The sequence below is a fragment of the Theobroma cacao genome, chromosome 1 (genome assembly GCF_053813885.1).
Source record: "Theobroma cacao isolate CCN51 chromosome 1, ASM5381388v1, whole genome shotgun sequence".
NCBI classification, from domain to species: domain Eukaryota; kingdom Viridiplantae; phylum Streptophyta; class Magnoliopsida; order Malvales; family Malvaceae; genus Theobroma; species Theobroma cacao.
Window position 1 is genome coordinate 255044 of NC_142639.1, and position 25266 is coordinate 280309.

Below are 25266 nucleotides of genomic sequence, written 5' to 3' on the forward strand. Positions count from 1 at the left end.
GTCCGCCACAACCAAACTGAACACTCTCCGCACTAGTGGTCCGAATCATTGCCTGCCACCCGCTTACCGAATATTGCCACGTCACCCTGGTGGCTTTGTGCTTAAACAATTTTAACGACTTCACTCTTCCCGCGCACGATAGCCCACGCTCCGGCCGACGGCCGCGAATCCTTAAACCCTAACTACATTTCTCCAGAGTGTTTTTTTTTTCTCGGCAATCAAACGGAACAGGTTTTTTTTTTCCTTTCTTTAATAGGACCTTGATTGGCAATTCCTCGAGCAAGCTATTGCTTTTTTTTCTTTTAGGATTCGTGAGGCGCTCTTCTTTTTTGAATTCAATGCGGAAAGGTTTTGGGGAAAAAAATAGAAATTTTTAGGATTGATTTGATAGCGTACAGTATGGGGAGCATTAAGCCCTTGCCGGAGGCTGTTCGTAGTTCGGTGCGTTCTGCCATTATATTGTTTGACTTCACTAGGGTTGTGGAGGAGCTCATTTTCAACAGCCTCGATGCTTCTGCTTCAAAGGTCATTAATTTTCCGAAAATAACTGATAAACAATGCGCGAGATTTGCACTTGAACGAGGGATGTATGTTAAGAGTGGCGGTTTCTTTAATTGTTTCAGGTGTCAGTCTTTGTAAGTGTCGGGAGCAGCTATGTCAAAGTGGTGGATGATGGTAACCACTTTTATGCCTTTCCTTTTTGAAAGTTTGAACAGAGTACCACATCCACTTTTCATGCTTAATTTGCCTTTCTTATATGCTTTCAGGATCTGGTATATCTCGTGATGGATTGGTGTCACTGGGAGAAAGATATGGTCAGTTGTGTAATACACTTTTCTATTTTGCTTTTTATTTCCTGTATTTTCCCAGATGGATGTGAATTTGCTCTCTCACAAACTCACAATTATTATGCATTGGCAGTAACATCAAAGCTTTACCATCTGGGTGATTTGGATGCTGCCAGCAGGAGCTTTGGCTTTCGGGGAGAAGCACTGGCTTCTATATCTGATGTAGCCTTGGTGGAAATAATAACAAAAGCTTACGGAAAGCCAAATGGGTACCGCAAGGTCATTAAGGTATTTACAGTGACTAGTTTGTGAGAAAATGCATTTTTTTTGCTATTCATTTCAATTTGGATTGCAATTTTCTTTTCCTTGGTTCTTGTCTTTGCAGGGATCCAAGTGTTTGTATCTTGGAATTGATGATGATAGGAAAGATGCAGGTACAACAGGTAAGACCCTCTTCTGGTGTCTGCTTTTGTTAGCACATAAGGATTGTTGCTTTGCTCGAAGACATATTCATGCCTTTTAATGTTGAAATCTTCTGTGCACCAGAGAGATGTGTTTGCCTTACTTTCTCAGCTTTTGATTTTAGCCCTAAGAGAGCAGAAATGGTTCTAGCTTTGAAGTTATAAAACAAATAAACGATCAGTTAGGTAATCCTAAGTATTAGGAGATGACTCTGATGGGTGCAAAAGCACTTAAAATCTCACCTATTAGAATATTGGTAGAATCGAGAACGGTAAAGCTCCTTAAAGTAGGTGTGATCAACCTCATACAACAGCATGAATTATTTACAACTTACCTAACTAACAAATTATTTACATATTATTTACGACAGCATGAATAGGATTTTCCCCTTTTATCCTCCCTCCCCCCAACAAAATGAAGAAGACTCGCTTCTATTCTTTCTATTTTTCTTTTCTTCATTGACTAATGTCTTGATTCCATGCAGTTGTCGTGCGTGATTTATTTTACAACCAACCTGTTCGGAAGAAGCATATGCAATCCTGGTTTGTCTTTTCAATCTCCAGTTCCTGGTTTCCCTTATAATTATATTATAGTTTGTGAAGATAGTTCTTGGTTGCTCCTTGTTAAATGATTATTATACGCATGTGCTCTGCTCTGAATTGGTGTGCCTGTGACTTGTACTGCTGAATTTGAAGCCCTAAGAAGGTGTTGCACTCAGTTAAAAAGTGCGTATTCAGAATGGCCCTTGTGCACCCAATGGTTTACTTCAATGTGATTGATATTGAAAGGTATCTTCTTGTCAAATTTCTCAGTTGGAGCTCCATCACTTCTATTCTTTTTCTATTTTTAACTTTATTTATTTGTTGAATTAAGTGAGGATGAGCTTCTCAGTACGCATCCTTCCTCTTCTCCTTTGTCACTTTTAATGAGTGGTTTTGGGATTGAGGACTGTACCTCTCTGCAGAAGCTGAATGCTGATGATGGTTCCCTCAAGCTTTCTGGCTACATAACTGGCTCCTGTGACAATTTTGCTGTTAAGGTAGAATAATTATTTTGATTGACTAAAGAAGTATCTTCATAATTTTATTCTTATAGATCCATTCTTTTAATATTCTGTTCTTTTCTGGCAGGCCTTTCAATTTGTTTGTATCCATTGAATATCTGATGCCAATGGTGGGTTAGTCAATATATAGATATTGCATATCATGAATGTGGTTTTGGACCTTCACAATGTCAGATATCAATTCAAGGTTTGTCTGCAAGGGTCCCATTCATAAGTTGCTGAACAACTTGGCCACTAGTTTTGAGTCTTTAGATTCAAAGAAGGCTAACAACTGGACCAAGAAAGGAAAGAGGAGTAGACCTCAAGTATTTCCGTCCTACATACTGAATATTAGTTGCCCTCCTTCTTTCTATGATTTAACCTTAGAACCATCAAAGACATATGTTGAATTCAAGGTAATATTCAGTCTAATTATGAACTGTAATTTAGTTTGCATTGTCTGTGTGACTTAATACTAAAAGCATTTTGTTTTAAGGGAGGAACCTTGTATTGCATCCAATCAAAATTATGTTTTTTCAAACCATTTGAAAGCTACTTTAAACCCTTTCATGACTTCAGAACAAACTAGTGATTGCATGTTTCTGATGTGTTAAAATATGGACAGAATTCTCTTACTGCTTTCTGTAATAGATTACAGGGTGTATGGAAAGGGACTCTGCACTTAAATTAGACATACTTAACCTTTTTTCTTTGGGCATACTATATGATTTCATTATGTGGAATAGTATTTTGCTCTTTTCATAGGATTGAGTATTATTAATTGTTTAGTTGCCTTTAAAAGCTCATTTATTTAATCCCGTACTTTCCACATATTTAATACAGTGATGATGTTATTTTAGCCTTTTTATGGTAACATGACATATTGGACTATTAGGAACTTTGGAAAGTTGTTAATTCGGCAACAAATTATCTCACTCTTCTTTTGTTTGTTGCTGTCTGCCAGGATTGGGCATCTATACTTACCTTAATTGAGAAGACAATTCAACACCTCTGGAGGAAAAATATTTGTCGTGGTACACTCTCGGCCACAAAAACTGCTTATTATCGTTGTATGACCTTTTATCAATTCTTAATCTGTTTCTTATCAAATCCTTTAATCATGCAGCCAATGGATTAGGACAACCTGAAACTTTGAAGGAAGATGACAATATCTTACATGTGGAAGAAGGTGTCCTTCAGTATTTTATTTTCCAAACATCTTCTTTTGAGACATTGATGTGGCTGAACATATCCAATTATGCTCTTGCATGAAGTTATTGTCTTTTGCATGCTATCTCTCTGTTATACTTCATTTATGATTTTACTTTTTCTTCTGTAGATTTTTTTGATGAAGGACCATCTGTGGACTCAGAATTTGCAACAAGGAAACGTTGGACTCAAAAATATCGGCCTTCTTCTTCATTAGAGAAGCTAACAACAGATCATTTGTTTCTTACAGACCATGAAGATATTCCATTTGAGGAGTGCCATGTGAATAATGCACAATTTAGAGATCAACAAAACAATATGAAATTTGTTCATTGGACTGACTATTCTTTTCAAAGTTGGGATGATTCCCTTGTCAAAGGCACATCCTCAGTATTTGAAAGGAGTGATTGTTGTCTTTTGACAACTAATAACAATTCTTTAGTTGAGGATTACTTCTTGGAAAATAGATTCACTGCTTCAGGAAGATCAAACTGTCATGTGAACAACAATGGTATATGTTCAAAGTTAGGTAATGCATCCGATGTGGTTGAGAGTGATGTGACCAATGGAACAGATAGGAACATATTTCCTTTTGATTATCATGAACATTACAATGACTCACAGTTCAGAAAGAATATCAGCAAGCCTTTTCTGCAAAGTTGCTCCTCCCAAAGAACCTTGCCACTTGACAGGGAGTTGGTTGAAAGTGAGAAAGGAATTGAACCACCAATGGATAGCTTTAAGACCAAAGCGAAGCAGGTTTGCTCAAATGAAAGGTTCAATATGCTGAAAACTGATTCCAGTGATCAGACCATGTGGCAGGATGGAGGACCATGCGGTCAAATTTATCCCAAACTTGTAAGTAAAGGTGGGATTGCTAGAGATTTGGATGTTCTAACAAGGGCTTCTGCCAAATCGTTCCTGTCATGTGGAGATGTCTCTATTGAAGAGAATGGCCTTCCATCTGATTCAGTCACACCAATAGAAAAAACTGGCTCTGGTCATCAGTCCTTAAGTTCTGAATGGTGTTCAGGAACCTCTAATCCCTTTGAGCAGTTCAGTTATAAAAATGCAATTGAAGGGTGCTTCAGATCTGAAGAAAGGACCAACTTTGGGCATTTCTCTGCTGGTGAAGATGAGGACTACCAATTTAGCTTTGACCTAATCTCAAGGAGCTCCAGCCAAGAAAAATGCATCTATGATTGTCCAAACACTGGACTAGAAATTGACTATGCCAAATCTAGTAGAGATTTTCATGGATTCCTTCAACAATACAATCTAAATCATACATTTTCTCCAGAAGATTCCAATGTAGCAATTGAAGAGAGAGACTGGTTGTGTACAGACTCAAGTATTAATGAATATAAAAGACAAATCGATTGGTTTCAATATCAAGATGTTGAACAAAATCCTATTCCTAAAGAAAGAGCAAGAAGAAGCCAGTCAGCTCCTCCATTTTGCAGCTACAAGAGGAGGTTTATCTCCTTACATCATTGTTTGGCATCAGGGGAACCCACTTTTAGTGAAGTCCGTGGTCCATTCACTTCTCCAGGTGTTTTTCATGATGTACATTTCAGTTCAAAGGACTGGCCTGATAATGTAGTATAATTAATGTCTGAATTTTGCAGAGATTGGTGAGAAGAAGCCTCCCCAACAATCTTCTGGTGTGGACAATCTACATTTTGAACCAAGTTTTGGAAAGAATAGGTACTGCAAATTTTGTATCTCCTTACAGAAAATGTTACTGAAACTTAATTTTTCTCACTTTTTTTATTGGTTGAATCAATATTCTTATTTTGGCTTGCTGCAGATCAAATATGAATAACAAGCCAAACATGGTGTTCAGCACTGTAGTTCGAAAATGTGAAGACATTGAACAACCTCATTGCCTAGAGGGTCCTGAATCAGCTCCGGTGCAAGGTAATTCTGTTCTTTTGGTAGAAGTCATACTTTCATTTGAGTTTAAGTTCTTATGACACAATTGATATTGATTCTGTAGTGTGTGAACTTGAAGAGGATGAGAGTTTAACAACATCTTAATAGATTTGATAGACATGGAATGCAGAATTCTTTTTCTTTTTTTTTTTCCAAACAAGGAAAAACTTTAAGTACTGCTCAATAGAACGGCCCTTACTTTTTTTTATTTTTACGTACTTCAGTATTTATCTCAAAGGGAAATCAGGATCCAGCAAATTCTGGAACCAAATGGCGGAGTGGTTTTGCACAGAATACAGTTGGGTATTTTTACAATTTTAATCAATTATTTTTGCCGCTCATGAGTTTTCAGCTCTAGATATATTCACTAGTGGTCAATAATATTTACTGTTAAATTAATGCAGAGCAACAGCAAATTATGTGATATTGACAATGAATATAATGTACTTGACATTGCGTCCGGATTGCCCTTTGTTGCCACTAAATCATTGGTTCCTGAATCTATCAATAAGAATTGTCTCAGAGATGCCAAGGTTCTGCAACAGGTGGATAAGAAATTCATCCCAATTGTAGCTGGCGGAACACTTGCTATTATTGATCAGGTCCTATACCTGCATATTTTATATTCCTTGAACATAAATGTTGCCTTGGGCATGCATTTTCTGCTTTAAATATTGCAGCATAGGTTTCTAGCTGAAAAATGGTATCTTAAGTTTGTGTATAACAACAAATTGACAAATATCGTATCTTGGATTTACCATTTATTAGATGGTGATCTCAAAAGAAATAGAGGTTCCTTAATGGGCATCTGACTAAGTAGAAAGAAAGAGAGGTCAATTAGTCATGATGAAGGTCATTTGAATATTACTGACCTTAGAAAGAGACACAGGTTAATCATGGCAACTGTAGATGAATACTTGATGAGAAGGCATTAGTTGCAACCATCATCATAAATATGTGAGAGATACCCCTAATGCATACATGTGGTAATTCATGGATTTGTTGCCTATAGAAAAAATGCAGAATATGTTGTACACTGATTTGGACATTCATATAGCAACATTAGATTGCAGGCCCACAAAAATGCTGTTGAAATTCGGGCAGTATGACTAACTCCTATTATTGTTCTCTTCTGCAGCATGCGGCAGATGAAAGAATTCAACTAGAAGAACTTCGACAAAAGGTAAAAATATTCTCAAGTTCAAATTTTGTGGAAGTAGTGCTTGTCATTACTAATTTGACAAGTTGAAACCCAGGTTTTATCTGGGAAAGGGAAGACAGTCACCTATTTGGATACAGAGCAAGAGCTGGTATGCTTGTGCTATGTGAAGCTTTACTTGGGGACCTTTGCAATGTTTTTTGTTTTTTGTGATTCTGGGGTTAACTTATTAGTTGTCGAACAACAGATCCTGCCAGAGATTGGCTATCAGTTACTGCACAATTATTCTGAACAAATAAGAAATTGGGGTTGGATCTGTGACATTCACACCCAAGATTCAAAGCCCTTCAAGAAGTAATTTCTTTTCCTCTTTCTTGGAATATTATGCTCATATAGTTCTCTGTGTGGTAAATGAATCCTAGATGTGGATTTGGTGGCAAAAACATTTTTTTCAAAGATGCATGTCTATATGCTGTAAAGATGTTTGGCGGGAGTTTCAATATGCGCATATTATTCCCTAATGTTTGTCTGTTTTCTTCTGATATTCATTGCTAATATTCTTATTAAATTTTCTGATTGCTTCATAATTTGATTGCTAAGCAGGAATTTGAACCTTATTCGTCGTAAGCCGGCTGTTGTCAAACTTCTTGCAGTTAAGCTCCATTACATTTCTATTTAAACACATGGTGGCAAACTAACCCCCCATCCCGACTTTGATGTCAATAAAATTTTATTTGGATAACATGCAGGTACCTTGCATTTTAGGTGTCAATTTATCTCATGTTGATCTCCTGGAATTTCTACAACAGGTAGTACATTGTTCATTACTTAGTACAACTTGACCATCCTACTTCTTCTACCTTCCCTTTTTCTGGGGGGTAAAGGTATTTAATTTCTAACTCTAGTTTGTATTTACAATACATAGCTTGCTGATACAGATGGATCATCAACAATGCCTCCATCGATTATTCGAATTCTTAATTCTAAAGCATGCAGAGGTATATGACTAATCGCACATCCTAGTGGCAAATTTGTGAATCACATTTGAATCTTATCCATGTGGGATACATAGTTACAGTGATTTGTGCAATAATTGTCTGAGCAAACACTTCCACATGCACCAATGTTAGGTCAAGTGAAGACTTCTGTAGTGTAGCTGTGGAGGTATCAAAGAAGTCTTTTCGGTCTTAAATCCATTTTTAAGTTCCATCTCTATATCTACTTGCATAGTGTTCATTAAAATAGTTTAGCATTAGAACTTGTGTGTGGATAATATCTTGTGCTTCATCACAAGTTGTCTAACTTGAGCATCTTCATGTCACGCTTTCATTGTTAAGGTGCAATTATGTTCGGAGACTCCTTGCTACCTTCAGAATGTTCCTTAATTGTTGAAGAGCTGAAGCAGACGTCCCTGTGCTTCCAAGTGAGTTAAATGTAAATATAGAAATGTGTTTTGCAGATTTGACTGCTGATATTTTGTGTAGGTGTGCATGCATTTGCACATATGAGAGAGAGAGATCCTCCTGCTGCCTTGCCGAATAACTTTGAAAACTTTGCTATGCAGTGTGCTCATGGGCGACCAACCACTGTCCCGGTTGTGAAGTTGGAGGCATTGCATAGGCAGATAGCTAAAATGCAAATGAAGGATGGTGGTCCAAGGGAATTGTGGCACGGGCTATGTCGACACAGAGTCAGCCTTGAACGAGCCAGCTTGCGCTTAAGTGCAGCTGGAGGTTAGCTGATGACAAACCAAACTCACTTTTTAAACTGAGTTGATGTGGCAACCCACATCACAGCGAGTGTTTTTAGTATGCCTCCCTGATTTCAAGCCTGCGAGAAGCTAGCGTCGATGACAGAAGCATTATCCTTGGATAATTGACAAATTCCTTGTGTGACCATTCTTCATTTCTTTTTTTCTCTGATGTATTCTAAAGTAACTGATAATTGGTGGTGGATCATCCCACTTGATAGGGGGCTTATACGACACATTCACTGATTCTGTCTGTCTTTACAGGAATTTGCAAATAACAATAATAATACAACCAACATTTTATATTGCTAATTTTCTTGAGGCAATTTTCCGTGAGTGTTCTAATGTCGAAGGGCTTAATTGCTGGCGTCCTCTTTTTCTCTCTCTCTCTCTCTCTCGCCACCGTAAGAAAAATCAATGGCCGAATGTTATTATCAGTAGCTTAAAAACGAAAATACTGTTAACTGTGGTCAGTTTTATTGGAGTACATACACTGAGGTCCAAATGTAGTATACTAAGAGCCATTAAGTCTGATCCTACAGCAGGTATAAGCGTTTCTTATCTTTGCTGCATTCATTGGCTCTTTCCTTGCGCACAAATTCAATTTGAGATAGACAGACAGAAAACTTGGTGATAATCTCTACTGGTATGGATTTGTTCCTTCAATTTTGACGAGAATGCATTTTCACTGTCTCCATAACATTGTCGTCAGGGCCATGACATCAACCACCTTCACTACATGTGACTCGACTTTCTTTGTTCTCAATGCTAGCACACAAGGCCTTCCATACGGGAAGCAACATCTTCATTGGAGGGTGTAGCTCCTTCACAAAGAAATCAAGTTTCACAACTCAATTAACACCCAAAAAAAAGACTATTAGTATAGTTACCAAAATAACTATACCAAGTATACGACAACACATGCAAATACATACACACTCCCCAATCAATTCTCCCATTTACTTGATATCTTGCCAATAAGTGATAGACCACCCCGTTTAGCACGTAAGCAGTATGCCCCCCAAATTTTTTGAAGGAAGTAAAAGAGATCAAAATGAACAAGTTTGGCTGTTTACCTTGAATACCAACACCAGCTCTTCCTTACCACGTAAAAGCAAAGAGAGGCTCCAGTAACAAGTTACTGGGGTAACACATTCTACCAATACAGGTTTCAAAATCTCACCAGCAGGAATAAATCTGCGGATGACTCTTCCACTACAAGAAAGTAAACAAAAGAAGATGAAAAATCAACATTGGTAATAATGCTATTACCACTACTATTTTTTGTAAAAGTCTGTGACTAAATATATCTTAAGGTTTTATTCATGAATATTAGTCAAGGTTCTTGCCAATAGCTAGCTTCTCTTCAAAGTAAGAGAGGAGAATGACCAAGTCTATTGAAATAAAAGCTATCCTAAGAAACACTGCAAAGTCCAGGAGAGAACAATGTCAAATGCAGAAGTTGGATCAAAGAACTACTGAAGCCTAATACTGAACAACAACCAAGGACACCAATTTGTGAAACAGAGAAACAGCAAATGTTTCCCTTCTTACATTACAGTCTTATGTGCCCATTAAGAAATCAAGTCAGGAAAAGTCTTTGGTCATCAATTTTCCTATATTGACAGTATACCATAAAACAAGAATCTAAATACGTTCATTCTGGTGAATTAGAACTTTTAGAAGTTACCTTGAATAGTGAGTTTCAAGCTGAACTCCAAAGGCTGGCATTATGATGACAGACTCTGAAAGCTTAAAACACAAAACTTCAGCAAAAAGATACAAAGAATCTAATTGATAATCCTAATGATGAAGTATCAATCTCTTGTACTTGTTTGAAATTGAGACAACAGCACATCAGATGACTAAGATGACCAGCTCGAAAGGCTCTCACCTTTGTCAACAGGCTTCCAAAGCAATAATATGGCAAGAAGTCCACTCAGCAAAAAGCTCCACGAAAGAAGGGTGGAAGAATTTTCCTGTTATTTCATACAGTCATTGTATGAGGGAATGCTGCTCATCAAACAGAAAATCCCATTTTAACACTACAAACAGAAAATTTCTAGGTACCCGAAATTCATATGATTAATCATCCTTACTTCCCAATAAGTCATAGTATGAAAGAAAAGACAGCCAATTGATTCCTAATCATATGAACATGAAACTAATTTAATTTCAGAAAGAAGAAAGAGACGAGCTTTGAGTACCTTGAAAAAGAAGAAATAGCAGGCAACTGGTAGAAGAACACTGGCCACAAAGAAAGCCTTTCTCAGAAAACTCTTTCGAACAACGACACGATGAATATCGACTGACCCAGAAGGCCACTCACCCTCGTTTGTGTAACTATATCGAGAATCAGCTACTGAGATCTTTCCCATCTTTTTCTGTAAAAAAAAAAAAATTCAAACTTCGAAAAAAAGAGCTACATCAATTCTTCATACTGGAAAAAGGGAGGGTGATGTCAACTATGAGCCCGCGGCGGCGATGGGTGGCGGCAGGACGAGGCAATCCGTTGAGCGGTGGTTAAAGAAAGAAGGGATCTTTTTGTTTTCCTTTTCCTGCTTGTAAAATATTTTACTGCATCATTTTAACTTAAAACAACTGTAATAGCCAAATCACCATCACTTAAGTCCTTTCTTTGTTTTTTTGTTCTAAAAAAGAAAAACCCAGAGAAAATAATGAAACTTTTTTCAACTTTATGCTGTTTCATTTCATCAAAAAAGATTAAAAAAAAAAAAAAGCCTTTTGGGTCAAGGCCAGGTGGAGGTTAGAGATATTTAAGTGCTAATAATATGATTAGTAATTTTTGCTTTTTATGATTAGAGCTAAATTTGATTTCACCTTTAGAAATTAAGCACAATCATTAGGAATGGTCTCCCCAGTAATCATTCACAAATCAAAGCATCAATTCCCCCAGGCCCCAGCAACTTGGCTGTGGTGGTTGGTTCAAAAGCTTTAACTCTGCTTCTGCTTTGTCAGGTCATGCTTGCCACTTGATGCTTACCTGGATATTGGTTTGCATACTTTCATGCTTATCAATGATTTTTTTTCTGGCGTTGCATGACCTTGAATCTTTGGTTTTTATCCTTTGAGATTTGCTCCTAGTTTGAACCCAAAACTTACAGCATTTGTTACAAGCTTGTGGTTGGAATGCTTTCTGCATTCTTTGGCCATTGGAGACAAATACCCAATTAAAGAATCATCTGGTCTAACAAAATCAAGCATGACCATAATTTCTTGAACAACTTTCCAAAATATGCGTGGAGTTCTTTCTATTAACAAAATAGCCATAAAGAAAAGTCAAAGCACAAAGGCAGACTAAAATTCAGAATTCATACTAGCAAGTCCATTTCCAACTTAACCAGCTCATTTTATGTTCAAACTAGGAGTATTAGCATTTACTATGTCAGGCGTGCTATGGTTCCATGATTAGGCCGAAGTCTTTTGTCTCATCCAAGTCCAACAACCAGAGTCTTGGACTGCCATGTGCTTCCAGCAAAACTATTGACAAACTGGCAGAGGTGGACACAGGTGACTCTCACCCTGCCATGCTGTAATCGTCTGCCTGGTCATAAATGTTGTAGCTCCCAGGCATTCCCATTTTTCCAGACAGATGGTCATCTCCTGCATCAATCAAATGGGGATGAGATAAGTTCACTGCTATTTGGAATCTGCAGTACCATTACTATCTAGCACTAATAAAACATATCTTACTCCTAGAGGAATAATTTTAACTATAGGTGGAAGGCATTCAATGAAGCCAAAGGTATAGCGACTGTAGTATCATTTAGATTTGTCGAATTAAGTCTTATAATAGGCCTACCTGAAGAGAAAATGCTCCTGATCCTAAACCATCAGTGCTAGTGGAAAATGGAAATTTAGAAGGATAAAAAGACTAGGTTTCAAAGAATACTGGTGAATGAGACATTCTTCCGTCACTTATCAGTATGTCAGAATCAGGCATCTGAGGATCCTTCTACCAGCATCAAAAAGTTTTAATTTATATAGCAAGATAAGGAGAATTCCAAATGCTAACCATTGTATGTATTTGGATTGGACAGTACACCCAAGAAATGCAGTTCAGAGGTTATCTCTGGGTTCTGGAAGCACAGATCTTCAGCCCTTGGTGCAGGGTTCTGTTGGGAGAGAAGATTCTCTGGCTTTGTCTTCTTTTCATTAGGTGACTCAACTTCTGTCTCCACTTCTGATTCAGCATTGTTGGAGGATGAAACAAGTTGCTTCCTTTTAGATCTAGCCCGTCTATTTTGAAACCAGTTATAGACATTTGTTTCAGATATTTGGCCATGCTGGCTCAGTTCTGAGGTTATCTCTTTGATCTTTTGCTTGCTTGGAGTTCCAGTCCCCTGATCAAAGATTCGTTCGAGAATTTGAAGCTGCACAGGTGTCGGAGTCCACCGCTGTCTAGCAGTAATTTTGTGCCCAGCAGATGTCATTAAAGGGTCACAATAGAGATTTCCCAGCCTGCCACCTGCATGAGAGATGATATTTTTGAGATTTTCAATAGCCAATATGGAGTCTTAACATTCTGAGAAATTGCCAATCAGTAACTACCAAGATAGGTTCTAGTTGGGAATCAAATATTCAGTCACAATTGACAATTTCAAGCATCTGAGACAGCTTAAACTACACTACCGGTTTTCAGTAATCCAAAAGCCATCAAGTTTCAATGTTTTCCTGCTTTATTATTACTAAAGCTAAACAGATTCAACAACATCGACAGCAACAGAAATCACGATATTCGATTTCATCACTTCAATGCCACAATATACCAAAAAAACAGGACAACAAGACTTGTATGATGCCATTATTTGTTAGTAAAAGGGCTCACCAGTGAAATTCCATGCCGCAAGATAATTCAGAACAATAACATGAGCAGAAAGAGCTGATAGTTATTTGCATTAATGGCTCCCACCGATACTCTTGACAAATCATTGTTTAGATTTTGTCTGTATTCTCATACAGTGGCTCCTAAAGTTAGGTAGATTTCTCACAAAGAAAGAAAAGTAGGGATTTGGATATATTGTTGGTAATTGGATTAGATAAGCATCAATGGTCAGTTAGTCGCTTATTTAACTTATTCAGCAATAAAAGAGAGGAATTAAAGATTAAGCAATTACAAGATAGAAAAAACTTGAATGATCCGAATCAACCACCCAAATCAGTACACGAAATTGACCCCCATGAGCAGATCATTTAATAAAGGAAGCAGTGTTAATTTGTGCAGAGAAGGTCTACGATTAAACAAGGAAAAGATTGGCCCTGAAAATGAAGAAACCAAAAGCTCAAACAGAAGAAAATTCACACATGCCTCCTGCCATTCCATGACACTTGACAGGGGGCAACTCCCAAAAAGGGTAGATCCAAGGAGCAGAACAGGCATGGTAGATACACAGAAACTGGTAAACATATGTAATCAAGGGCAAAACTAAGTAGCCTTGCATAATTGCAAACCACAAAACCAAGACCCAGAAAGGGGAAAGAGAAAAGACCTTGAAAATCAAGCAATATCCCGTTTAGATAATGACAAAAAAGGAACAGAAAAGGCCATGGCTGAAGCCATAAATGAGCAAACTTTAAATGCCTCCACACAAGAGACATCAGTAGGAAACGAGCCTGTAAGAATCATATCGGACCCTGAAAAGTTGAGCATGATGTATATTCATATTCATATGCATATGCACAGAATGGAGAAGAGAGAAAGAGCGAGACCTGCAAGATCTTGCTGGGCAGTGAGGTTCTTATGCATCTCAACAAGCTGCTCACAAATGGAGGCATAAACAGCAATTTGCTTCCTGAGAGTCTCCAGCTGCTCATCTGTCATCACTTTGACATACATTACTCCTCCATTATTCACATTCACATTAACACTTTCTCTCTGGTTTTGATTCTCTTGATGATGTTGCTGCTGCTGTTCTTGATTCTCCCATTCCATCATGCTTTTCCACTCATACCATACCTCTTAATCTTAATTTCTCTTCTCAGTCTTGTCCTGAAGAAAGGAAAGTCAGTGCTTGCTGTGCTTTGCTCTCACACCGCTCACCACTTACCAAAGCAAAAGAAGCGAAAAGAAGAGAGAAAAAAGAAAGGAGAAAACTTTGAAAAGTAGTAAGAAATGGACAAGCAGACAGCAACGGTGTAGGCGTGGAACAAACTGCTACTGCCACTATTAATGGTGCTGTTGCTGGTGCTTAGTGCGCTCCAAAGCGTACGTTAGCAACACCATGCTCCTCGTGCGCCTTTAAATTTGATGACAGAATGAATGTTTTCCTCTTTTTTCCCCTTTTCTTTTGGGATTGGAAAAAGGGTTTATTATTAAAATCTTCAAACCATTTTTATTGCTAATATTACCTTTTTACCATATCCCAGTACAATATGCTACATAATTAATTAATTAATTAATTAATGAATACATATCATTTATTTCCATGATCATTTCCAAAATTATCTTTCTTTTTAATTTCATATAAAAAATGAATCCCAAATGATTCTCTTTGTATACTTTACTGTGAACCCAAATTGATTCATAGGTGTATAATCGAAATTTCATTTCAAAGTTTGTCCTTTTAATTAATCATTTGGTCCCTTTATGGGAATGTAGCTGGAGACAATGGTATTGCAGATTTGAGCGGTCCCCACACAAATGATCAAATCGATCAGAATCACCAGAGAAAAATATCAGAAAATTATCCCTTTGTTAATCCACTCGCACAATGAAAACAAAAGATTTTAATGTAAATAAATTTGTATTTCTTGTTTCAACTATATCTATATAAAAAAAATAGTACTAAATATTGATATATACTGTACTTATTTAACATCAGAGTGAGAGTTCTGAGTTCTGACACCTTAGCTATCTATGGCTGCCAGCAAACAGTGTTAACTGCTAACATTCTCATATCAGTCAGAGGCTCTGCTCCTTTTGGACCATCGTGCTTCTTTTACCTGACACAAGTGCATTTCTGTCAGACCCAAAATACTGTACAACCAGTACGAACTTTCTAACCTCTCTCTTTTTTTCACTACCATGGCCACCCACTGCACCCATGTTTCATTCATCCATTGCATTTTTGCATTGCCATTTTCCAACTAGTAACTGCAATAAAAAATTTACAAACTGTCTGTCACCTGAGTCGAGTTTCAAGTGTTTGGTGCTCTTATGGTACTCTACTGAAACTGCTTTTAGCTTTGTTATTATCCTCTCCGACAGCTAAATTTGTGGCATAGGACAAGTTTTTTTTTTTTTTTCTATTTTTGCTTTCTTTCCTTGTCTCATTTGGGGCAGAAAGCCACATGGGGGCAGTTTCTGCTTGTGAGGGAGATGGGTCTACGGTCTTAAAAGTCTTAACCCAACAAGAAGCAAGAAAAGTTGGATGCTGAAGCGTGAGAAATGGGAATGTCGTTTTCTCTGACTGTTATCATATTTTCATATTTGCTAGAAGAACATGCCCTGATTCTACATCCATGTGATCCTTCAACCAAGACTGTCATGTGTGCGTCGCCCGAATCCCCAATCTTGGACCTTCAAAACGAACTATATTAAGTGTATCTGGCCCGAAGCGTTGCATGTCCTTATATTTGGCTTTTGTCTTTTGTCTTTTCCAGGAAATCTATGATCAAGTGAACAATGATTTACTTAAACTAATCATCGTTATCTCATACTGTTGCTTCATGTTGGTTTCTTTGTCTCCCAAACTAATCCATTTGTTATTATTATAATATACCTGGCGGTAGATTTGTTATAACTTGGAATTCTGGTTTGGAGCATTAACAGGAATGGCATGTGCATCTCCACTATTTCAGTCGGTCGAAGTCTAGATGTGAGGCAGAATATATACAATAATTTCAAAGTCCGACATCTTGCGTCTATGTTCATACATTTCTAAAGAGACTTTTTGGCAATTTAAGAACCGGGAACCTCCTCTAATTTCACATTATTTCTTGATAAATAGTTCGCCAATGGAGAGTCAAAGTTCAGGTGCAAACATCATGATTGAGAGGCAAACTGTAATATCACCGACCATGGCCTTGGTTGGTGCTTAACTACTAACTGACCTACATAAGGGAATGATATCTCCAGTGGAATCAAACAGTTTACAATTGTCCCAGTTGCTGTAGAAGAGGAAATGGTTTGGCTTGCACTGTTTTAGTTTCCAAAGCTGTCAGGCACTGTGGATGTGGGGTTGGTTTGTTTTACAAGGAAAAAAACGAAAGGTCGTGGTAGAAGGCTGCAGTCTCCAAAATCACCCTTTCACTTGGTTTGATTGGATATACTTGGCAAGACACCTTTTGAATGACAGTGATAACAGGTTGTCTTGGATTCTTACATCTTTCTTGCTTTTGGTTTTTCTTGGATTCTCACTAGGGACAGGACAATTCGGTGTACCTAACAAAGATTATGAAGCCCCCCCCGAAGATCAAAATTTGGAGATGAATTTGATCAAACGTCAAGTTTTCAAAGGACTCAGAAATAAGTGGGGGCCTCTCTATATTGTCCTACTATTAATTCTTTGTGGAAAGATTCTAATCTAGTGGGAGATCTTCCTTTGAATTGTTTTTATTTTTTAGTCGTTTCTCTTTGCGCTTTTACCTACTTTTAGTAGCAGATTTGTCGTAAAAAAGGAGCATATCTTACTGTTTCCCCCCTTGTTTCAAGCCTTGAAATCATGGTTTGCTGAATCTTACTTTTCTTAGTTGGCCTCGGATCTTTGACTGCCCGTTAAGCCAGCCCAATCAAAGAAATGTCAAACAGGGTTACCCAGCCCTTGTAGTTGTAGAGCACCCACAACCACAAAGAGTAACTAGCCCCGTACCATACACAGCCGTCAGCTAGCTAGCTCATCAACAGTTTGCACAAGTTTGTCGCTTCTCTCTCCAGTCCAAATCTTCAATCCTTTTAAGTGCTGGAGTTGTTAGCTATTTGAACTTTGGGCCTTGCAATCCACCTTCACTTGCTAATGCTCACGTCAATGTTTGGGAAACTTGGCACGAACAGGTTCAGCCTACTCACCGCAGACTTAAGTTATTGGAAAGAATTTGTAGTGTCAAACTGACGCGGTTTATATTATTTATACAACTATCAGTAATATTTAACAAATATACAAAGAAAAAAATTCAAAAAACAAATATCTATTTTATTAAAAAATTTTGTTTACTAATGAGATGATATCATTATGTGAAAATTTATAAAATGCATACATCAACAATTTTAGCTTAAAAAAAATTCCAGCAGACTAGTTTGATCTTAATAAAATTCCAGGAGGTTGGTTGAAGTCAAGACAGTAAACTATGATATGAGTGCATCTAATTCCAGTCTGCTCAACTCTTTTTTTCTGGCTGTCCGGTCGGTCCTTGAAGCAAAAGAAGAGAAATTACCATCTTTCTATTTCCACACTGCTGGCATTTATCTATCTATTTCCTTCCGAGTCTTGTTCACTTTTTCTGCGAGTTGAACCTGTGCCTTATGATCTATCTTCAGTGGGCTTAAATTATTGGCAGGAATTAATTTGTGGTGTCCTATATCTTGGACTATCAGATGGAACACTCGAAGCAAGCCATCTCATTTGCACAAAATTTCTCGGCTCATTATCTTGCTATACGTACTTTACAACTTGACCCATTTGAATATCAATGTCGGCATTCCTAATCGTGGTGGCGATGCAAATTCTTCAAAAGTCACTGAATCTAAATCATTTGTATGGGTCTGTTTGAAAGGATTTCTCACACGTCTTATGCTCAAGAATGTTTAAATTTTCATTTGTTATATCAGTCTGTTGGAAAGGTTCTCTCAAAATGTTTGGAATGGTTTTCGGTCGACTGTTCAGGACAAGTGGAGAAGAAAGAGATGACCAAATGTTCGTTGAGGCACTTCTTCAGCTCTTATGGCGTGTACGTGCACAAGGGGACTCTCCCATTTCGGAAAAATTCAAAACAGAGAGCTATGATGACTTGAAAGGGAAGGTAAGATCATTGGTGAGATTTTGCCACAACCTCATCTATACATGTTATGTTGGGTTGCAAAGTATATATTAATTAATTGGGTGTGCTGGCAGCGTGGGACTCACCAATCAAATTCAACAAGCTGGAGGAGGGATTTCTGCACGGCCACCTTCCCAACAAAGGGTTCATTAGATTCACAGCCATCACCTAGTTCATCAACATAAGAGCACGATGAAATAACGGAGGAGAAAAGAAATCAGATCAGTTTTGATGCCAAACCATTGCATCAGGAAATAACTCACTTGGACCCAAGTGGTCAGGTATTAGACAAAAAGATACACTTATTATTACCGTTAGACAATAGGATCAGGAAAAGCTGTCTCCAACAAATTGCTGGATGAATAATAAATATTTATACAGAAATTTTTCTAGTAATACAAGCCATCATGTACAGTATGTATAAACCTGATCAAATTTAACCTCTATGTCACAAACTTGGCAAATAATATGTACATGGACAGGCATTCTCCCATCAATATTCAAGTAAGCACGCCAACCCCACCTCATGGTTTAACCTCACCTCCATGCATATGCCACTTCTAACAGCCGTCTTCACTCTGTCTCCCTGCCTACAGCTAACCTGCAAACCGTAAGAATAACACCAGAATGCTACAACCTCATTAATGCGTGCACCATCATGAATGCATGTCCTTCACAATTTCCTGAACCATATCTCCAATAATGTGACATTCAACCTCTCTCCCTAATACACTAGTTTCATCATCCATCAAGCCAGACCAAGGAGTGGATCCTAGATCCTGGCCCACCATGTCGTCGAGCGAGTAATAGCGTCTATCATTTGGAGGATCTAAATTCATATGGATAATCTCCCACACAGAATTCAGTAACTTCCTTCCCCGTGGAGGTCGCAATATGGAGGAACCAAGAAGCTTTCTTCTGAACCTAGACATGGTCACCGGTGGACCAAGTATGATTGAAAGCGCTTCATTTAACAAATCAAGTAACAGTTTGTGATCTACGTTCTCATTCTGGTCATTTCTAGTGCTATCGTTCTCCTTGGCCAATTTGCTATAAGATTCTTCCACTTGCTCAAAGACACAGTTGCTGATAGGTTTTGCTAATGGGTCCCACCTAGATAAGGATTTGTCACATGATCCATCATACAAACCAGAAGCAACGAGCAGATCTCTTACATAACCTTCTGCATGGTCCTCTAGATCCCCCATTTCAGATTCAATAGGCTCCTGTTCAATTGATATGTCATCTGCCCCATCAGACTCAAGTTCATTCAGTTGCCTCCTCAGCTCTGATGATCAACAAATAAAAGAATTATCATAAAGAAAATTCAAAAATTAGGTTGCAATAGTATCAATAAATAGTTGTTGTTTATGTGGACATTGGACTGGATTGATCGGGTGCAGATCTGGACAAGACTATGGTGCCTATAGCTATCCATTACTTGATACCATAATATTAATAGACACAAAGATAATATCACTTTACGTATCATCAAAATAGTCATGTTGAATACAGGTAAAAGAGCTGCTATACAGCTAATTACATTTTAAACTGTCTCACTTTTCATGTGAAAAAAGACTGAAACAGATCAGGAATTTGTTAAGATGGTTCTTATTCAACCAAGTTAAAACTAAATACAAAGTAATAGAAAATTTTGACAATAGTACAAAGGAAATGAGACCAACATGCTATTGACCCTTGAAACTAACAAAATGATAGTTGAGGCATAAAAGGAAGGCCGATAAAGAAACCTGAAAATACTCTATGTTGTAGTATATGTCATATTCATCATGAGTAATGTTGTCATGCGATCAAGGAACAGAGAACATACTTTTTTGCCAATTCCCCACAGAACAGAATTTACAATTACCAGGCTTACATGCATTATGTATGAAAGAGGAAATTCCATACCACTCAAATTAGAACTGATCTCTTTGAAGACCTGTGGTACAGCATTGTCTTCTCTCAAAGTTACATCCGGTGTTGACATCGGGCTGAGATAATCCACTTGCCTCCAAAATTCTTCATGATTGCTACTGCAAACAGATGCCGGGCTGGGAGGTACCTCAGTAGAATTCTCCTAAGACCACAAAGATATATTGATTACAAAACAATCAGAAATAGAAAGTGTATCTAATCGAGCTCTTAGTTTTTAAACAAGACACTGGATAAATGTCCTTACATGCCTCTCGCCAAGGTTCATAACAACTGTCGGTCCACTCAAAATATCTTTTTCAGGATCATTTTCAGCACCGAGTGATTCCACCATTGATTGAATCTTCTTGCCAAATAGCCTCCGTCTAAGCGTCAAACCATACTTGATATTGGAAACTTTCTCTTTCAAATTGAACTTTTCTTTCTTCCTTTTTCTAATGTCTACTGACACATTTTCAATGCCTTCATGCTTCCTCCTGATCTGTGCACCAGTCAAAATATGCCGATCCTCTAAAAGCAGCTTCCCAAATGATGTCCCTGATACTGGGGCTGACAAAGACCTAACGAGATTTCTAGGCGACAGTTCCCTGTTTAGCAGCCCAACATCATCTCCCTGCCTGAAAGATCTGGCTTGCATTGCTTGTTCATCTTTAACAATTTCCCAGTAGCTCTGCTCGATTTCAGACTTTGACCTATCTCGTAGTCGTTTTAGCCTGTCCCTTCCATTATCAAACACAGATGATCTAGAGCTGCCACTGGAAACTATTGGTACATCCAACTGTGTTTCTTGCTTTAGAACATTCCTTAGTCTCTCTGACAAGAATCTTCTTGCATCTTTGTTGATGAACTCAGGGGAGCCTGGTCCATTGAACTGAATTTCACTTCTATAAGATCTGGTTGATTCTGATCGAACTAAATTCATTCCAAGGTCCCTACTAACATTTTCTCTGACCTTTTGTGCTATATGTTTAGCAATTTGTCTCGGATCAGATGGCTTTTCACTGAAAGGGGTCTCAATTCCACTTCCTCTGACCACAGAACTCTTTTTAAGAGTTTTACCTTGCAATTCCAATTTTAGTCTTTCTCTTACTTCCTCGAGAAAATCTTCTATACTGGCTCTCTCTTCGAAAGTGCCAGAGGAACTGGTCCATGATTCTTCATGGTCACAAATCCTATCAGGACCAGGCTTCAAGATCACTATTCTTGTGGGAGCAGCATCTACTTTCTGATTATAACCTATCATGGAAGGTAGATGGAAATCTTTATTCATGCTTCCTCTTCTTGATTCTTTTTGCTCAGCTGTAAAAAGTTCTGAATTACGTCTGTGATGATGCAAACCAATTTCATGCAAATTTTCGTTTACCGTAATTCTCTTGGATTCTAAAGGTTTCTTATGCATTACTCTTTCAGAATCTGCATAAAGTGCCATCTTTTCTTTATTCAGTTTCTCTTGAGCAAGTTGCTGCGTGGAGATGCTTCCAACATCAACAACCTTTGAACATTCCCTAAGCCTAGCTGCTTGCCATGCCTCAAATTCTTTCTTAAACTTTTGCAATTCTTCCTCCTGAGGATGTTCACGAGACCTAGGCTTCCCAAACTTCTGGCTGGTGCTCCATCTCTCAGCATCCCTGTCTCTACTACTGTAAATTGAGTCAAGATCCATTTGCTTTGAGTAAGTTGAGTTAGAAGACAAATGAGCAGCCGAGCCCTTTACATATTTTTCCCTTTTAGAGAACTTGACCTGCTGGTTATCATTCTTTTTCTCCACTGGTTGCACTACAGATTTTGTATCTAATGGCAATGCATCCATCCCCATCAATCGGGCAACAATACTTGGGGCATTATGTCTGGTGTTAGATTGTTTGGACATCTCCTCACTAATCAATTTCTTCATCGAAGCCTCTCTTTGATAACAGTTCTTTGCTGCCCAGTCTTCTTCCACATGATTAGAGTACTGACAATTCATATGAAATGCATTTAGTAAAGAGAGAGGGAAAGATGAGTAAGAAATATTTGCATGATAATTTATTTCATTAAATTTGGTTAGAGTTAAAATTTCACTGTAGAATTAGTCTGGACCAATCAAGAAGGGACATTAATGAAGAATGACAGCTTTTATAGAAGATACTGAACAAAACACCAAAGTCTCAAACTAAAACGTACATATAGCCAATCATCCATCACCACTTAAAGATGAACTCCTTGACAGTCCATTCTCAAGACAACCAAGTTAGACAGTATCATTAAGACCACACTCATGCAACACCAAAGAACATAGTCACAAATGTTCCAAAGAGAGAGAGAGAGAGAGAGAGAGAGAGAAGAAAAAGCCTTAATACTCTATAACTATAAGAAGGAATCTGATGGAAAAATTACCGGCAGATCTCCTACAGCACAGGAGCTCTGAGAAGTTTCAAGTTGCAGCTCCAAGCTATTTCGAGGAGCTTCCAGGCCTTACAGAGAGGCAAATCAACAGTGTTACTGTTTTGCATGGTTTGATTTAAAACTAGTAAGAAATAAAACTTACCATGCCATTCCCCTTTCAAGAGGAATGACATTCTTGTTCCATATCCTCTTAACAATTATAAAGATGATAATCTTCCAAATGCCCTAGCAATAGTGTAAGAAATAGTAGAGTAGCTCAACCATGAAGACAAACATTGCCCGATAAAAATCACATGAGTTTCTTCTTACACTACTAACTTGAGTTGACCTTGAATTGGAACTAGCAACATCTGGAACTGTCTACTCAAGTGACAAGAAATCAGCATTATTTTTGACTTACAATATTATTACTTTGAGAATCAGTCAACATGTTGTAAAGTTAAACCTTGACTAAGAAGTTTCTAAATTTAGAATGGAGGTATAACTGACAGATTGGAGTGCATCTTTAATAAGGAAATAGGCCTAACAAACTTCTGAACCTAAAGAGTTCTACCAAAGAGACTTTCCCAATGCATAAAACAGAATATTAACACTCACCACCGACATGTCTCTTGTGTGCAAGTATTTTTCTGGCCATGCTGCCTTGATTGAAGTCAAAAAGGTGAAATATGCCTCCCATGCAGCCAGTGGATCTACCAAATCATTTTCTAAATATGGCATCTACTTGCTATCACTCCAAAAATCAGTCTTCTCCTCCATTGAAGAAAATCACACAATTGGCTAATGTCCTGTAAAGCCATAAATTAACTCAGGGTCAAGAAACACCAATCAAGACATTGGTTATCTTACCTCATCAGATATGGAAGAATTCTTACTGAAAATAAAGCATATCAACTATGAAAAGAACTGACTCCAGGCCACAGCATGGCCATCTTTTTTTTTTTATTATTATGGGTATGGAGAGGATTCACAGAACTTAGTCTAGTCGAATCAACACATTGTCATAAGACTTTAATACCTGAATACCTTTATATAAATGTATTTTAGACAACAATTTTGCAGAACAAATGACATAAGCCTGGCAAGCAAATTAAGCTGTATCTGGTAAGAGAAGAGGCAATCAGCACTGGTTAACCTCATCCATTAAATAGTTATTGTGGCGATCAGCATCTATCTGAATAGTAGAATTGAACAAAAAACAACCAATATTAGCGGGTTCAAGATGAAAAGAGTGCAAACTAGGAGAATTTTTGGCTCCCAAGTTGCATTTCAAGGTTGCTATATTGTTTCCAATCTTATCAAGCTTTGCAAGCAGCCAAGCAAATGTGCACATTCAACCATTCAAGAACAACGATTGCTCTATCTGGCAGATCGCTTTTGATGTGCTCCCTAAAACCTTACCTGAAGTCCTAGACAAGTACAAGTATTGAGCTTCCTTGACTCTGTAAAAAGCATTCCTCAAGCTGAAAACATAATCTAAAAGCCAATTTTATACCCTTGAAAATCATCTCATCGAATTTATTGATTACCATAATTTCACAGACATGCAAAATAGAAAGGGAGGGGGGGTGAAAGTGAGAGTGAATGAGTTAGAAACAATTATGCAGGCATCAAATTATAGGCAACTCTCCAGTCTATGCAGGGAAGTGTATCAAAGAATTAGGGACGAAAAGAAGAAGATAACGGAAGAATTTCTTTCTAACCAACATTAATGATATAAAGGAATTTAAGAGCTAACAATTTAGCAATCAAAGAAAAGAGGATAGAGGAAGAAGTACAACTCATCTGAAGTTGAGCTGACTGCCGAGCACAGACACACACATTCAAATTTTCTCGAATTTTCTACGTTTAAATGAAATTCCGAGTTTTCAAGCCAATCAACATCCATCTTGTAAGAAACCTTAGTCTAACATATATATTTAAGATGATCTAAGCAACAGCTCCGCCTAAGTTTAAAAGAGATTTGAAAAAAAAAGTTTGAGAACAGGACAAGTTGATCATTTTACAGACAATGCTCTGTAAAAGGAATAGTTAACATCAAGAAAATACCGCAGAACAGAACAAGCTAAAGACCTTAAATCTCATGTGTTTCTCATTGTTTCGGACCCCAGAAAGCTAAAAGGCGGAACTTGGTTTTCAATTCATTTCCCATGTAGCCCAAAACCATTCAAAGCTTTCATTTTTATTCTGTGTTTTGTGTGTTTTTTTCTTCCCCCATCGGTCGAGAGAAGCATCTGAAGCAAGCAAACACCAAGCAGAATTCCAAAAAGAAAAAAAAAAACGTACCCTTTATTTTTCAGAGAGAAACGAAAGAGCCAGCAAAAGACATTGAGACATTGCAAAGGAGGAGGTGGAGGAAAACGAAGAGACACACCACGGAAAATGGTGTCGGTTGAACATGGGAATGATGGAAAATGAACAGGAAAGCAAGACAGGCAGTTGAATAAAAGTGGGAATTCAAAGCTAAGATTTGCATGATGCAGAGGCGGAGGGACTTAATAATTAATTAATTATTAAATAATAATCAATAATTATGGTGATGATACAGGAAAAGTTGTGCTTTTTAAGTAGGCAAGTTCTTTTACGACCCGCAAAACATAAAACT

The 25266-nt window shown here is 37.8% G+C and overlaps 4 protein-coding genes across 12 annotated transcripts; 1 reads left to right on the forward strand and 3 right to left on the reverse strand.

Annotated features, from left to right (window-relative positions):
- Window positions 1-36: 36 nt before the first annotated feature.
- On the forward strand, window positions 37-8657 carry MLH3 (MUTL protein homolog 3). 7 transcript variants are annotated; one of them, XM_018125974.2, is made up of 25 exons: window positions 37-525; window positions 624-675; window positions 768-815; window positions 922-1076; window positions 1174-1231; window positions 1735-1792; window positions 1946-2038; window positions 2124-2289; window positions 2381-2396; window positions 2488-2708; window positions 3257-3326; window positions 3419-3481; window positions 3632-5053; window positions 5130-5208; window positions 5312-5421; window positions 5661-5734; window positions 5841-6038; window positions 6575-6619; window positions 6693-6746; window positions 6843-6949; window positions 7199-7247; window positions 7345-7404; window positions 7534-7593; window positions 7933-8029; window positions 8160-8301. In XM_018125974.2, the coding sequence occupies exons 1-24, from the start codon at window positions 400-402 to the stop codon at window positions 7978-7980; spliced, it is 3432 nt and encodes a 1143-aa protein (XP_017981463.2). In that variant the 5' UTR covers window positions 37-399; the 3' UTR covers window positions 7981-8029; window positions 8160-8301. The 7 variants fall into 7 exon arrangements, 5 of the variants coding, with proteins under 5 accessions (XP_017981463.2, XP_017981456.2, XP_007046493.3 ...); XM_018125967.2 differs by having other exon boundaries at window positions 38-525; window positions 7521-7593; XM_007046431.3 differs by having other exon boundaries at window positions 38-525; window positions 7933-8018.
- A 98-nt stretch (window positions 8658-8755) lies between these two features.
- Window positions 8756-10999, reverse strand: LOC18610644 (phosphatidylinositolglycan-like protein). 2 transcript variants are annotated; one of them, XM_007046434.3, is made up of 6 exons: window positions 10812-10999; window positions 10553-10729; window positions 10240-10324; window positions 10036-10090; window positions 9422-9560; window positions 8756-9169 (listed from the first exon to the last, which is right to left on the reverse strand). In XM_007046434.3, exons 2-6 carry the CDS (start codon window positions 10721-10723, stop codon window positions 9068-9070), a joined length of 552 nt encoding a protein of 183 aa, XP_007046496.3. In that variant the 5' UTR covers window positions 10724-10729; window positions 10812-10999; the 3' UTR covers window positions 8756-9067. The 2 variants fall into 2 exon arrangements, with proteins under 2 accessions (XP_007046496.3, XP_017981474.2); XM_018125985.2 differs by having other exon boundaries at window positions 10553-10998.
- A 592-nt stretch (window positions 11000-11591) lies between these two features.
- WOX13 (WUSCHEL related homeobox 13) lies at window positions 11592-14517 on the reverse strand. Its single transcript, XM_018125979.2, has 3 exons — window positions 14076-14517; window positions 12382-12834; window positions 11592-11969 (listed from the first exon to the last, which is right to left on the reverse strand). The coding sequence occupies exons 1-3, from the start codon at window positions 14299-14301 to the stop codon at window positions 11884-11886; spliced, it is 765 nt and encodes a 254-aa protein (XP_017981468.1). The 5' UTR covers window positions 14302-14517; the 3' UTR covers window positions 11592-11883.
- Window positions 14518-18625: 4108 nt separating this feature from the next.
- TRM26 (RB1-inducible coiled-coil protein) lies at window positions 18626-25189 on the reverse strand. Of its 2 annotated transcripts, XM_018125192.2 has the most exons (6): window positions 24948-25189; window positions 23259-23449; window positions 22653-22729; window positions 20524-22230; window positions 20253-20421; window positions 18626-19629 (listed from the first exon to the last, which is right to left on the reverse strand). In XM_018125192.2, exons 2-6 carry the CDS (start codon window positions 23338-23340, stop codon window positions 18998-19000), a joined length of 2667 nt encoding a protein of 888 aa, XP_017980681.2. In that variant the 5' UTR covers window positions 23341-23449; window positions 24948-25189; the 3' UTR covers window positions 18626-18997. The 2 variants fall into 2 exon arrangements, with proteins under 2 accessions (XP_017980681.2, XP_007046501.3); XM_007046439.3 differs by lacking the exon at window positions 22653-22729 and having other exon boundaries at window positions 24948-25187.
- Between the last annotated feature and the right edge of the window lie 77 nt (window positions 25190-25266).

Coding starts and splice junctions, on each gene's coding strand:
- TRM26 (XM_018125192.2), bottom strand. CDS start 23,340: ATGGGAGGCATATTTCACCTTTTTGACTTCAATCAAGGCAGCATGGCC. Junction 22,730..23,258: donor ACACAAGAGACATGTCGGTG/GTGAGTGTTAAT, acceptor CCTCTCTGTAAG/GCCTGGAAGCTCCTCGAAAT. Junction 20,422..20,523: donor TGAACCTTGGCGAGAGGCAT/GTAAGGACATTT, acceptor TTGTGGTCTTAG/GAGAATTCTACTGAGGTACC.
- MLH3 (XM_088803591.1), top strand. CDS start 400: ATGGGGAGCATTAAGCCCTTGCCGGAGGCTGTTCGTAGTTCGGTGCGT. Junction 3,482..3,631: donor TATCTTACATGTGGAAGAAG/GTGTCCTTCAGT, acceptor TTTCTTCTGTAG/ATTTTTTTGATGAAGGACCA. Junction 5,422..5,660: donor TGAATCAGCTCCGGTGCAAG/GTAATTCTGTTC, acceptor TACGTACTTCAG/TATTTATCTCAAAGGGAAAT.
- WOX13 (XM_018125979.2), bottom strand. CDS start 14,301: ATGATGGAATGGGAGAATCAAGAACAGCAGCAGCAACATCATCAAGAG. Junction 12,835..14,075: donor TGCCCAGCAAGATCTTGCAG/GTCTCGCTCTTT, acceptor TCTCTCATGCAG/GTGGCAGGCTGGGAAATCTC. Junction 11,970..12,381: donor CAATCCAAATACATACAATG/GTTAGCATTTGG, acceptor TGATTGATGCAG/GAGATGACCATCTGTCTGGA.
- LOC18610644 (XM_007046434.3), bottom strand. CDS start 10,723: ATGGGAAAGATCTCAGTAGCTGATTCTCGATATAGTTACACAAACGAG. Junction 9,561..10,035: donor CTTGAAACTCACTATTCAAG/GTAACTTCTAAA, acceptor ACTTTCTTGTAG/TGGAAGAGTCATCCGCAGAT. Junction 9,170..9,421: donor AGCTGGTGTTGGTATTCAAG/GTAAACAGCCAA, acceptor TTCTTTGTGAAG/GAGCTACACCCTCCAATGAA.